The sequence below is a fragment of the Oryzias latipes genome, chromosome 17 (assembly GCF_002234675.1).
Source record: "Oryzias latipes chromosome 17, ASM223467v1".
NCBI classification, from domain to species: domain Eukaryota; kingdom Metazoa; phylum Chordata; class Actinopteri; order Beloniformes; family Adrianichthyidae; genus Oryzias; species Oryzias latipes.
This window is the reverse complement of record NC_019875.2, coordinates 17,222,019-17,236,042: the sequence shown is the minus strand read 5'-3', so window position 1 is coordinate 17,236,042 and position 14,024 is coordinate 17,222,019. Positions and strand designations below refer to the sequence as shown.

The 14,024-nt window shown below is 41.7% G+C and overlaps 2 protein-coding genes across 2 annotated transcripts; both read left to right on the top strand.

The window, feature by feature from the left end:
• Positions 1 to 2,661: 2,661 nt before the first annotated feature.
• LOC101160351 lies at positions 2,662 to 6,061 on the top strand. Its single transcript, XM_011486519.2, has 5 exons — positions 2,662 to 2,815; positions 3,438 to 3,894; positions 3,988 to 4,063; positions 4,848 to 4,937; positions 5,018 to 6,061. The coding sequence occupies exons 2-5, from the start codon at positions 3,453 to 3,455 to the stop codon at positions 5,406 to 5,408; spliced, it is 999 nt and encodes a 332-aa protein (XP_011484821.1). The 5' UTR covers positions 2,662 to 2,815; positions 3,438 to 3,452; the 3' UTR covers positions 5,409 to 6,061.
• A 2,157-nt stretch (positions 6,062 to 8,218) lies between these two features.
• On the top strand, positions 8,219 to 9,833 carry LOC101160103 (C-X-C chemokine receptor type 4). Its single transcript, XM_023965138.1, has 4 exons — positions 8,219 to 8,321; positions 8,406 to 8,620; positions 8,703 to 8,986; positions 9,071 to 9,833. The coding sequence occupies exons 1-4, from the start codon at positions 8,307 to 8,309 to the stop codon at positions 9,664 to 9,666; spliced, it is 1,110 nt and encodes a 369-aa protein (XP_023820906.1). The 5' UTR covers positions 8,219 to 8,306; the 3' UTR covers positions 9,667 to 9,833.
• Positions 9,834 to 14,024: the final 4,191 nt, after the last annotated feature.

The following is a 14,024-nucleotide window of genomic DNA, read 5'->3' as shown; positions in this document are numbered from 1 at the left end:
ATCATCATTGCTTGATTGACAACTTTTTAACGTCATCAAGAGATCAACATCAAGAGAAGAACTATTGACAGAACTGCACTTCATTTCATATATATATATATATATTTTTTTTCATTTTGGTGCTGATAACCTAAACAGAAGTTATGATAAAAATATTTGTTTGAGTCAAAATGTCCAAAAAGTTGCTTTCAGCACAATAGGGTGATTAAGGTGGTTAAATGTTTCTCGTACGTATAGTGCTGCTTTTCAAACGTGGAGCTTTGTAGGACGCATCTAATTCTGAAATCTCAGCTTCCTGAGACAAACGGCTGATTTCCTATGAAGCTTGATTATATGACTGAAATGGAATCGACCACTTCCTGTTTGGAAGTGCCTTAGGCAGGCACCGTCAGATGTACAGCCATGAAACTTTAGATGATGAGAGAAAACCCTTCTGAGTATCTCCAGTTTTAATTTCATGCACATCGGACAAAGCACATAGAAAATACAGGGCAGAATGTGCCCCATGCAATAACTAGGTGGCGCTATAGAGCTTGTCCAAAGTTGTCATATCCATGGGTTCAGAATGGAAACTTCATCATATCCATCGGATTTCAATGAGATTGGACAAGGAATGGGCATGTGAGAGCAACATTTGTGTGCATGGCGAGACGCCCAACTTCGCCGCTCTGTCACGACCACACCACCACGTTGAAAATATGTTATCTATCAGAGTAAACTTCAATGGTTTTTCAACAGGTGGACGTCATTTTGAGGTGTTTCGGCTCATCCTACTTGGAGCAGTGATGCTCCAAGTCAAACATGTCATTTCCTATTGCCAACAGGTGGCGCTACACCTGTTCCAGATTCCTTCACTGCAGATGTGTTCAAAGTCAGACTACAATCCTGCACATCAACTTTGGATCAGATTAGATTATGCATGGCTGAGTAATGGCCATTTTTCTTTTTATGGCGTGTTTTCGAAACGACCTCCAATTTTGACATGCCGCCACGGTCACAAACATCCATAAAAACTTAAAAGCTTCGCAATTTAACATCGGACGTGTGTGTAGTTTACAAAACCAAAGTTTGGAGTCATTATTCACAAATCTCTAGGAGGAGTTCGTTCTAGAACGTGGCCTGCAAATGTCCAAAATACAGCAAAAATGACAAATTGACATCAATATAGCAGACTTCCTGTGCAACTCACAGCTTGGTACCAAGAGACTTTTTTGTAGGTTTCCATCTGATGAACATGCCCTGTTAAAATCAAGCTTGTATGTTAAAGAACATGGCGGGGCTCGCAAAAACAAACATTGTAGGTGGCGCTATTGAGCCGTTTTTGTGCACCCATGCAAGTGCTGTATATCTAAGTTGGAGATATGTAAGAGGCATCTTATTCTGAAATCTCAGCCTCGTGATACAAACGGCTGATTTTTTATGAATTTTTAATTATCTGACTGCAACGCAATCAACCACTTCCTGTTTGGCGGTGGCTTGCGCAGGCACCGTCAGGTGTACACCCATGAAACTTTAAACGATGAGAGAAGACCCTTGTGAGTATCTCCTGTTGTAATTTTATGAACGTCGGACAAAGCACAGAGAAAAGATAGGTCAGAATGTGACAAAAAATGTATTTGTCAATATCTAGGTGGCGCTCTGGAGCTCGTCCAAGATTCTCATATCCATGGGTTCAGATTGGAAGCCTCTTCACCTCCATCGAATTTCAGTGAGATCGGACAAGGAATGTGAACGTGAGAGCAACTTTTGTGTGCACGGCGAGACGCCCAACTTCGCCGCTCTGTCACGACCACACCCCCGCATTGAAAGTTATGTTTTTTTGTCAGAGTAAACATCAATGGCTTTTTAACAGGTGGACATCATTGTCAGGTGTGTCGGCTCATAAAACATGTCATTTCCTCTTGCCAGCAGGTGGCGCTACACCTGTTCCGGATTCTTTCACTGCAGATGTGTTCAGAGTCAGATTACAATCATGCACATCAATTTTGGATCAAATTGGATTATGCATGGCTGAGTAATGGCCATTTTTCTTTTCATGGCGTGTTTTCGAAATGACCTCCATTTTTGACGCGCCGCCACGGTCACAAACATCCGTAAAAACTTAAAAGCTTCACAAGTTAACATCGGACATGGGTGTAGTTTACAAAACCAAAGTTTGGAGTCATTACTCCAAATCTCTAGGAGTTCGTTCTAGAGCGAGGCCTGCAAATGAACAAAATACAGCAAAAATGACATATTGTCATCAATATATCAGACTTCCTGTGCGACTGACAGCTTGGTCCCAAGAGACTTTTTTGTAGGTTTCTATCCGATGAACATGCCCTGTTAAAATCAAGCTTGTACTATAAAGCATATGGAGGTGCTCGCGAAAACAAATTTTGCAGGTGGCGCTATCGAGCCATTTTTGTTTACCTATGCCGTTCTCCTATAAAATATGAAATTTTTCGCGACTCCTGATGTGTATACAAAATTTGGTGAGTTTTGGGGTATGTTAAAGGCCTCAAAAAGGCGACGGAAAAGTCGGAATAATAATAATAATAATAAACCTAACAGATACAATAGGGTCCTTGCACTCCGTGCTCGGGCAATAATGAGCTATGAATTTTGATACTTAAATCAAGTAAAATGAAGTTTCTTTTTGTCTTTTTTGTCACAGGAGTGAGATATTCGTCCAGGCGGGGGCGCTATGGCATCAAAAACAGGAAGAGAGAAGACTAAACAAATCGAGTGTCGAGTGCTCGATGACATAACTCGATAATCGTTGCTGCCTGTGTTCGTCTTGCGCGAGATTCGAACTTTTTGTCGACGTCAACAAGTAAGCTCCAGCCCTTTCCCATATTTTTCCCCCACTAAAACAAAGTAGCAATTGCGCACTAAAACAATGCAGTGAGGAAAAAGCTAAAGCTAAGCCGAATCTTTTCTATTAACTAATTTTTTTCCCGGCGTTGTCGTTTGTTTTTAGCATTTAGCAATGCTAATGCTAAAATAAGTATAGCCATACTATCTATTTAGCTATATAGCTAAAACAGGTTTTGTTGCGTTAGTAACATTTAAAAATCTGCATAACGTTACCTAACTACTTGAAAAGGAAGTGTTTTCAAATTGTAAATTAAATATTTTCAAAAAATTGTTAAAGTTGGTCATTTCAAAATTCTCAGTATTTTGCTAATAATTTCTATGTGCATTACAGACAGAAAACACAGCAGCTAGGTTTTAACACAAGGCTCTAGACAGCGTTCTGTTCTGTTATGTTGGCTGTAATAAATAGAACTAAATTATAATCTCACAGGCAAGAGTACAGTAACACTCCTGATTGTGTTTTAGCAAGTTATGAGACAAACAGCTTATATTTGGGTTTATGCATATATTTGTAAGCGGTGAACAGTGCAATAATAAAGTTTTTAAAAAAAGAGAACGCCTCTGCTCCCTCTTCACAGCTCTGTTTTAGGGTGATGAGATCAGTACCTCCCAAAAACTCCTCTAAATTGTTGGAGGGCCTCAGTGAGCATATTCAGAAAAGCTCCAGGCCCAAGAACAAAGTTACAAATTACCAGCTGAGAAGTCAGGGATGGAGGTCGTCGTTAAAGAAAACCCAGGTTGATGGCTGTGAGGCTGGCTCCGATCAAGACAGCAAATCCGACATGATTAGTATTTCTGACGAAGAGGGTGTTGAGAGGAGCAGAAGCCCTGTGGAACCGGCTGATACTGAAGAGGATGGGTCCAATGAGGCCTGCTGGTCGGAGTGCAGCAGCGTCGCTTCTGGACCTTCCTCCCGACACGATGCGGCTTTGAAGGAACCGGCATCTTCACAAGCTGTGTGCTCCATCTGTCACAAGCTCTACCAAAAGGCGAGGAGAATGAGGGCTCCAATTAAAGATAAACTTTTAGACAAAGGTGAGGGCTCTAGTCCTTTGAAACATTAATATGAAACCAAAAATCTGCTTCATAAGTGTTATTCAATTCTCCTTTATCTGGATTTCTTTTCAGATCCCAATTCGTTGTCATGTGACCAGTGGATTCTGCTTAAAAAGATAAAGCCCAAAAAGCTGACTGCTACCAAAACGTAAGAGCATCTAAGTGTGTGTGTATTGTTGCAGGCTTTAGGAGGAATTGTTGTCATTTATGTTTGTTAGGATAAGTTTGACTTGCTTCTGATTTCTGCTCGTCAGAACATCTGGATTTTAAATTCACACTCAGATCTTCTATTGATCTTTTATAAAAGCGATCCTAGTGGTCTTTTGATTCTGATTGTACCGTTTTCAGCCAAAACAGAAAAACCTTTGTTGTTTCCTTGGAGATGGTTTCTGCTGAGTGACAGTACATTAGAAATGCGTCTCGGAGTTGTGGGCGGGACTGTTGGCGTACCCACATCACATCATCCATCTGTTTAAATGGATAGCTTACTAGCTTACAGCCTCTCACAACCCCAAGCTAACATTACCGCTGCAGCAAAAATGGCGAGCAATAATAGGGCTATGCAGCCGTACAGTTTTGACAGATACCAACTCAGACGAGGAAAACAAAGACGTACATGGATCTAGTCATTTACAAGTGGATACATATGAATGGAGCAGATCGGGGAGCTTATGGCCCGCCCTGCTTCTGATTCACAGCAATTGAATAAAATAATACTCAAAAAAGCGTAGTTGTCTATATATATATGTGTGTGTGGGTGTGTGTGTGTGTGTGTGTGTGTGGGGGTGTGTGTGTGTGTGTGTGTCTTCCATACTGAGAAAAATGCCATGAGAACATGTTAAAAACACGAAAAAAAAAAACAGATTTTCATCAAAGTGTGTCTTTAAAGTCCAGAAATCTTCTGAAAACTTGATGATTGGGAATCTTTACAGAATTGAAAGCCTCAGACTGGAACAGAGAGAACGTGGAGAGAGACAGAGAGAGTCTTCAACGTGCTCAAGGCCTCACATTTTCCTTCAGAGGTACTTCATCCTATCATCGATCAGTACTTGTTTTTTTTTTCTTTTATTTTTAATATTCATTTTTATGGTATTTTTGTCAGAAATCTTCAACGGTGCATCAAAAATCCCTCAAGAAAAATGGAAAGGAAGAGGAAAAAGAGGAAAAGGAGGGGATACAATACCCAGTATTCTTCTGTTGCTAAGAAACAGCATTTCCAAATTCCCGACCAGATCATCGGCGGTTACGACAACTGCGCAGACGGCTCTTTTTGTAGCGGCTTTGGTTTGGCCGACTGCAGCGGTCTAAGTGTGGACCACGAAGCTGCTTTGGATCTGACTGAGGAGATGCTTTTGCCTGCGAGCCCAAAAACCAGCGGGATCATGGGAAAACGGGGCACAGAGAAGAAAGAAGCAAAAACTAAGACTTGCTTTAGAGATCTGCTGACTCAGTGTCTGTGCAACAGCAGCGTAATTGTCCGAGAACGACGTTAGCGGGGGAACCTTTTACAACAACAAAAAAGTTATTTTTTTAAAACCGATTCAGTAAATTAGATTTCTGAATGTTTTTGCCTTCACTCCTTTTATTGGTCTTTTTTTCTGACCTGTTCTTTTTGGCTCCTTGTTTTCATCTTTCCTTTAATTTTAATTTTTACACTTGCTATACATGCTTTACTGTTCTCAGCTGAGTGTTTTTGCTCTGTCTGCTGGATTTCCTCTATCTCAGTCCAGAATGGTGCATTTCAGGTTACCTGCTTCTCTTGATGACTTTTTCAGTGACCTTTTTAAGAATATATGAAGCAAGAAGGCTGAGCTTATTTTAGAAAATTGTCAATCAACTTGAAATGTTTTCTGCACAAATACTAATAAAATATGTAAGTTCAGGATTAAAGAGCCACTCCAATGAAACATTTGTTTTTGTTCTTTTGGCTACTGTTGTCAATCAATCTCTATGCTGCTTCTCCTGTACAGATACATGCAGTTGTTACTTACCTTTTTTGGAGCTTAGACAGGTTAAACAAGAGGTAAAAGTGTGAAAAATGTCTAAAGTGTATCAAATGGGTATTGAGGGGTTTTTACTGACTTCAAACATCTGTAATCCTGCTTTGCTGTTATTTTTAGACCTCACAATAAACAAGGGACTACTACTTGGTGTTTAATTGAATCCCAGATCATAACCCTTACACCACCATGCTCATTAAGGATTGTTAGGAGCTTAAACGGAAAAAAAAATGTTGAGAACAAAACGTTCCCCTGGTTCCCCTTTCTCTTTTTAATTGGTGTCTCTAAATTGTCCCTAGGTGTTTCTCATGAGTGTGTGGCCCTGCAAACAGACATGGCGATCTGTTCATTGTGCACTCTGTGTTCTTGGTTCCAGCAACTCTGTGACCCTAAAAGGGATTCAGCAATTTCTGGAGACGGATGGAGAACCTTCACCTTTTGTGGGGGGTTTTTTGGTCAGACCTCCAAAGATGCACATTTCCTCAGTCTTCTTTCAATTGAGCCATGACACTTCTGCAGTCTGTCTGAGAGCACAACTTCTTAGGGTCTCTACTTTTGGGAGGATCGCACTTGTAAATTACGTTCACTTTTGGCGCCATAGCGAATCAGCTGTCCCTCATTCGTACAGGTGGTTTGGCAGAGATCTTCACACCGGATGGCCTTCCTGGCACAACCCTGTACTTTATCCGGGCTGGGCAACCGGCCCAGGGGGGCCCAGACTTGGTTAGGCAGTAGCAGGTAAGGTCTTGCCAAAGGACCCACACAGCGTGAAGCTCATAGTGCCCCATGGGGCAGTCCAACACCCAACCAACTGAGCAATCCAGCCACTTGAAGCTCGCTCTTGTAAATAACATTATTTTTTCCTCATTTATAACCTCCAAGTTCTAAATAGTTTTACTAGAATTTTACAAGTTGACATAGAGCAAAAGTTTCATAACTTGACCCTTTACTGATGTTTTGAGCCTTTTAAAAAACAAGCAAAGAAACAGATTTTCTACACCTCTGGTGATGCTCAGCTACCTGTTGTTAGTTCTGTTAAACAAACTTACTGTCGCGTAGCAGCTTAATTTTTGGAGAGTATGCATTTTATCTGCGCAAATCAGTGACAACTGTTTCAATGTGACCCCTGAAAAAATATGCCAGAAAGTGAACAAAAAAAGAAAGAAACAAAGACAAAAACATAGTAATGCAGAAGTCCTGGCATTTTTTTCACATTAATGAGATGCACAATGATGCCTCTTTGCAGCTTCCAATTAACATTTGAAGTGAAATGTCTAAAAGGCACAAAACTGATAATGTTCTCTAAATTTCACAAACCAGGACTTTTTTTTTTCATCCACCCAAATGTTTTCCCAAAAACTGAGGAGCTCCACACGACAATGTGATGTTTTGAGATTTCTGGGCTGATAGTGGTGAATGCTGAGGAAGGGTGGGGAAAGTGAGAAGTAGATAAGAAGCTGGGGGGTTCAGTCTTGAGGCCTGCAACAATTTTTGAAAGTTTATTTTGGAGTAGTTTTACTGTTTACTTGTGGGATTTGTGAAGTGGGAGAGGATGGGGATTCGAGTCCAGGAAATGTGTCTGCTGAGACACTTTGGGTCGGACTCCCGTCCAGATAGAGGCGCGCAGTATTCCATTGATAAAAGCATTTATTTAAAGACCGTTTACAATAAGCAGATCAGATAAAACGTTTGTTTTTAATCATGCAAAGTAGTTTTGCTTGTTTTTGACTCACTTTTATTGAAGATAATTTTAAAAATGATTGATTTTCTAAACTTAAGATAGTTTTCAAAGTTATGAAATCAGATTCTTTTGGTAAAAAAGACCACTGGCTCTTTTTGCTCCTCTGTGGTAAAATGATCTTTTGTGTTGCTCTGATATTAAAAACACTTGAGGCTGAAGTGGCAAAGATCAAAGAGGAAAATCACAGCCTGGTTATCAGAAATGAGTAGAGGAAGTTTCCACAATCTCCCCATTTAAAAGATATCACATTTTCTTTGTATCTTTGTGTGCAGATCTGAGCAGAAATGGGAAAACTCCCGGAATTCTAGACCATAGCTCCAAAAGTGTCTCCCTGTTCTTGTGAGAACTGGTATTCCTTGTTCTTGTCCTGATCTAACCCAGAACTGTGTTTGGATAGATGCAAACAACAACAGACAGGTTTCCTATTGCTCGTACAGATATGAACCAGAGGTCTCAGGGCTAAAACAATCCAAACACGGCGCAGCATCCTGTGACAGATCCACTATCAGCACCTGACACCTCGAAAACAGGAAGTGTGTTTTAGTGGGTGTGCAGATGTGTTTGTGGGAGGAGCATCAACACAGATTAAAAACCCCTCAGACTGAAGCTTTGGAATCACTCTGCTGAAGAAGGAAGGGGACGGGTCCATCATGTCCTACTACGAGGTGAGGCTGCAATTCTGAAGCATTTTTGGCCATCGTAGATTCAACTTTTACAACTTTATTGACTCTCTTCTCTCTCTTCTGCAGCATATTGTTCTGGACTATGACTTAAATGATACGGGCTCTGGTTCTGGTTTGGGTTCTGGGGAAGTGGGTGTGGATCTGGAGGAGCCCTGTGGAATGGAGCACCTGATGACAGCTGAGCTTCAGCAGGTCTTCCTGCCGGTGGTCTACTCCCTCATCTTCATCCTGGGCATCACAGGGAACGGCCTGGTGGTGATGGTGTTGGGCTGTCAGCGCAGGTAGGTGGATGGAGGAAGAAGGTTCTGACACAACGGTGGACGGGTGAACCATGACAGTGAATGGATCTTGTTTTCCCCTTAGGTCAAAGTGCAGCCTGACAGACCGCTACCGCCTCCATCTGTCTGCTGCTGATCTGCTCTTCGTTCTGGCGCTGCCCTTCTGGGCCGTGGATGCCGCTCTGGCTGACTGGCGGTTTGGAGCAGTCACCTGCGTTGGCGTGCATGTGATCTACACAGTCAACCTGTATGGCAGCGTTCTTATCCTGGCATTCATCAGCCTGGATCGGTATCTGGCAGTGGTCCGAGCTACAGACACGAACAGTGGTGGTCTGAGGCAGCTGCTGGCACACAGACTGGTGTATGTGGGTGAGTGGCAAAAGACAAGTGTTTTGTATTTCTTTTTTCTTCAGCTCTGCAGTTCTTCATTGTTTTACTTCTTTATCTGTGCAGGAGCATGGATGCCTGCAGGTTTGCTGGCAGTCCCAGATCTGATATTTGCCCGAACTCAGGAAGGAGGAGAAGGTTCCACTTTGTGCCAGAGATTCTACCCAGACGACAACGCTCCTCTCTGGGTGGCAGTCTTCCACCTCCAGCTGGTGCTGGTGGGTCTAGTGATCCCTGGCCTGGTGCTCTCGGTGTGCTACTGCGTCATAGTCACCAGGCTGACCCGAGGCCCCCTCGGTGGCCAGAGGCAGAAGCGACGAGCTGTCAGGACCACCATCGCTCTGGTGCTCTGCTTCTTCATCTGCTGGCTGCCTTATGGAGCGGGCATCTCTGTGGACGCTCTGCTCCGCTTGGAGGTCCTGCCACGGAGCTGCAGACTGGAGGCTGCTTTAGGGGTGTGGCTTTCAGTTGCTGAGCCCATGGCCTTTGCACACTGCTGCCTGAACCCGCTGCTCTACGCCTTCCTCGGTGCCGGGTTCAAGAGCTCGGCGCGGAGAGCCCTTACCCTGAGCCGGGCTTCCAGTTTAAAGGTTTTACCCCGAAGACGCCCTGGAGCCTCCACGACGACAGAGTCCGAGTCCTCCAGTTTACATTCCAGCTAGTCCTTTCTTCATGCGCTGTATGGAAACTGTAAAATACAAGTAAAGAAATGACACAAGATAAGGAGCAGTCTGCTGGTTCCGGACTCCTCTAAACTAATGTAAATAGTGTAAATATGCAGCTGTGTTCATATCCATGTTTGTAATGAATAAAAAAGGAAATTGAATTATCTAAAACTGGCTTTTCTGGGTTTTTTCTACCATTTCCCAACTGAAACTGGGTGAATAAGTCGACCATCTTCATAAAAGTTGGTAAATATAACAATCTGCTGCACTACAAAGAGTTTGAACACAAAAATAGCACTGATATATTGCCAAACAGGTGGAATGTGAAAGATAATATCTTTTGCAAGTAAGGCGTTGCAACTATTTCTGTCATTTTGAGGGAGATTACATCTCAGAAGTCTTCTTGCTTGTGATTGGTCAGCTGCATCTCTGGATCCAGTGATGCAGAGCAAAACAGTCGAGTTTCTACGAAAAATGAAACTTTGATGTGTGAAAACCAGGTGTGTTGTGGTTAGTGAGATAAAGTGTGTGTTTTTGGTGGATTTGTGTTGATGGTTTAAACAGTTTGCCTCTCCAACGTGAGAGAGAAGGAAGCAGAACGGGGTCAAAAGGTTCCCTCTTCAATACTCACACATACGCACAAGTGCTTCCCACATACCTGCTTCCACTTGGAAGTGGGAGAAACAGAAGCTGGAAGTTTATTGTGTCCTGTTTCCTCACGGAAGAATGAGAAGAGGAGGAAAGGATGAAGAGGATTGTTGTGTGAGAAGGAGAAAGGAGGGAGAAAAAAAACATGTATGGGAAAAGTCATATTGAACACAATTTACTGCAAATTTGACGCAAATGGCAAAAGTTGCGTGTTGAGAAGAATCAGGTGGAAAATCCACTTACCTGGTTACCCCCCCACCCCTCCGTGCGCTGCCCCGCCCCTCTTTGACACATTCACAGATACAGACGCAAGAAAAGCTCAAAACACACAATTCATTTCTATTCATAGCGTTTTCAAAACAGGAAAGACTTCCTGCAGCTCATTTTAGGAAAAACAAGCAGCTAAAACAATTAAACACTCCAGCAGTTCTCCGCTTACCCACACAAACAGCTGTTAGGCTGCTGAACAGTCCAAAAAACACACAACCTTACTAAAAAATTTGAGACAAATGTGAGATTTCATAGACTTTTTGGGAAAGAAATTTACTGCAACTGCCTAAGGTTTTAATAGTTACACCTGTTATTTTTTAGGTAAGGATTTATTTATTTATTTATTTTGCTGATAGGAAACAAACTTTAGAAGAAAATTTTACACCATTGTTCATCCTTGTGTACTTGCTGCTTCCTCCCCCCATTTCAATTGTGTCTTTTTTAACCCGTAAATCCTAAAATGATGAGAAACTTTTCAAATAAATAAAACGTTTGAGAGCTGGAAGTGTGTCTCCAGCTCGCTGCAAAAAAACCAGCAAGGATACATATCAAGGATTATTGGAGAAAAAAAACCTAACCTAACACAAATAGCACTTAAATTTCCTTTGCAAAACATGATGTTATTTTCCTATAATCACCCATAAAGCAGGAATTAATCATGGTTTTATTGAATGCAAAAAAAAAACATTCTTTTAAAGAAAAAACAATAGAAAACAAGTATTTAAATGGCATATTTTACATATTTGTACAGACAGCCAAAATCAATTGACTCTAATATGGTTGCAATTCTACATAACTTTCCTGAAACATAAAATTTAAATGAAACTTGACTTAAGAACTAAAATCCATCCAACAAAACCGAAGAAGCAACAATGTTGAGTTGCACGAACATCCTTTGTATGCAGGCCTGCAAAGGAACAGGAGGCTGAGGCGATGCGATCCAGAAATATAAGAGAAATGCCATAAGAGATTTCTGTGCTTAAACTATAGATGTTTGATTTGATGAGGATTTTGTTCAGCGCCAAGCTTGTAATTTACTTGCATTGTTTTGCTTTCAGTTTAACTTTAGTGCCAGCAATATTACTGCATGTTAGAGTCAAGAATATTTTCACTCTGCTCAGACTTTTAAACCACTGGGAGGGCTAGAGGGGGCAGAAGGTAAATGAGAACAGCAAAGTGGACGGCAATTACAAAAGAGAGGATTTAAAAAGAAGCTTTTCAAACATTTCTGTTTATTTATTTAGTACTTCTTCATTCCTAAAGAAGCTGGTATTGAGGATTTCTTAATCTTTGATAATAATGACACTCAAAAATTGGTAGGAGGGCTTTTTGCTGTGGAGGCAGCTGCCCCCCTTTGTTCCCCCCTGTAGTTCCACCCCTGTTTTAAAGCCTCAAACTGGGTTGCTTTGGGTTCATGTTTGGTAAATGGGACAAGTTCATGAACAGAATAAGCAAATAAACCAGCAAAAATCTTACTTGAAACGTTTTTGGTACCTCCTTTTCTCACTGTTTTTGTTTGCGTTACTGTGTCTCAAATCTGACACCATCCTGTTTTCACTTTAATGTTATTTTTTTGACTGGAATGTGCTTAAGTTTGACCAAAGTTAATGAAAACTGTCTGACATGTCGCTTCCTGTTCTTGCTGTGAACAGTTTTCAAACCCAGTCAAGAAACTAAAAGATGTGTTGTTCATTCAAGTGACTAATCTAATGGATGAGTTTTTTCCCCCTACATTTTCTCTGTCTGTTTGCCTACAGATGGTGGAGTTCTTTCATATTCATAAAGGCTGAGTTTCCTGCTGCTGAACAATTGTGGGAAAATCAGAGGTCAAGACAAAAGGAGAATAAAGCGGCAGAGACTGGGTTACATCCAAATGGCCTGCAATAACTTCCTGCCGTGTTCCTGGTGGGTTCATACAATGAGACAGGTGAAACCAATAAGGCTGCCAGTGGTTTTTGAATGGACCCCAGCAGGTGGAGGCGTGAGAATGATGGGAGCTCAAGATTGGAAACTAGCAGTGCTGCAGAGCAGAAATGAAGGGCTACTGGTGCAGGTCCAGTATTCAAACATGTATTACAAACTTGTCTTATGCTAGTTATCAGAAACTGAATCATGATTGTGCAATGATTTTGTTGTTTGCCTCTAACGGGGTTATTTTACATTGTTGCATGGCAATGGTTTAGAATGGTTTAGAATTGACTCTCTGTGAAAAAAACACATGGATGAGGTATGTTTGCAAATATATATACTCACTGTCCACTTTATTTAGTACACCTTGCTAGTACCAGGTTGGACCCATTTAAACCTTCAGAACTGCCTTAACTGCCCACCACATCCCAAAGGTGTTCCATTGGGTTGAGATCTGGGGACTGTGGAGGCCATTTGAGTCCAATGAACTCATTGTCATGTTCAAGAAACCAATCTGAGATAATTCCAGCTTTATGACATGGAGCCTTATCCTGCTGAAAGTAGCCATCAGAAGATGTGTCTCTGTGGTCATAAAGGGATGGACATGGTCAACAAGAATACCCAGGTAGTCTGTGGTGTATAAACCATGCACAACTAATACTAAGGGGCCCAAAGTGTGTCAAGAAAATGTCCCCCACAGCATTACACCACCACCACCAGCCTGAACTGTTGACACAAGGCAGGATGGATCTGAGTGTTGTTGACAAATTCTGACCCTACCATCTGAATGTTGCAGCAGAAATGGAGACTCATCAAACCTGGCAATGTTTTTCCAATCTGTGTGAATTGTAGCCTCAGTTTCCTGTTCTTAGCTGACAGGGGTGGTCGGTGTGATCTTCTGCTGCTGTAGCCCATCTGCCTCATGGTTGGATGAGTTGTGCGTTGAGAGATGCTTTTTTCAGCTGGAACCTCCTGGAACCAGTGTCTGGTCATTCTCCTTTGACTTCTGGAATCAACATTTCTGCCCACAGAACTGCCGTTCAATGGATATGTTCTCTTTTTTGGACCATTCTGTGTAAACCTTAGAGATGGTTGTGGGTAAAAATCCCAGCAGATCAGCAGTTTCTGAAATATTTAGACCAGACCATCCGGCACCAACAACCACTTTTACATTCTGATGCTCAGTTTAAACTTCAGCAGATCGTTTTGACCATGTCTACATGCCTCAATGCATTGAGTTGCTGCCAGGTGATTGGCTAATCAGAAAGTTGGATAGGTGTGGCTAGTCAAGTGTCCAGTGAGTGTAGATTTTTAAGGGGTTGACCCCCAACGGATCAAGACAGATGTTTGACTTTCCTCAGTTTAGCTCTGCTGGAGGTTTCTTTCATTCAATTGGTTTTCTCTCCACATACCATGAGAGATTAGACCAATAATGATTTAATTTTAAGTAAAACAATGTCCAAACATAAAGACGTTTAAGAACAAACATTGGAATATGATTATTGATAGATATGTTCATATATAAAGCA

Coding starts and splice junctions, on each gene's coding strand:
- LOC101160351 (XM_011486519.2), top strand. CDS start 3,453: ATGAGATCAGTACCTCCCAAAAACTCCTCTAAATTGTTGGAGGGCCTC. Junction 3,895..3,987: donor AGATAAACTTTTAGACAAAG/GTGAGGGCTCTA, acceptor ATTTCTTTTCAG/ATCCCAATTCGTTGTCATGT. Junction 4,064..4,847: donor AAGCTGACTGCTACCAAAAC/GTAAGAGCATCT, acceptor GAATCTTTACAG/AATTGAAAGCCTCAGACTGG.
- LOC101160103 (XM_023965138.1), top strand. Junction 8,621..8,702: donor GTGTTGGGCTGTCAGCGCAG/GTAGGTGGATGG, acceptor TTTTCCCCTTAG/GTCAAAGTGCAGCCTGACAG. Junction 8,987..9,070: donor ACACAGACTGGTGTATGTGG/GTGAGTGGCAAA, acceptor TTATCTGTGCAG/GAGCATGGATGCCTGCAGGT.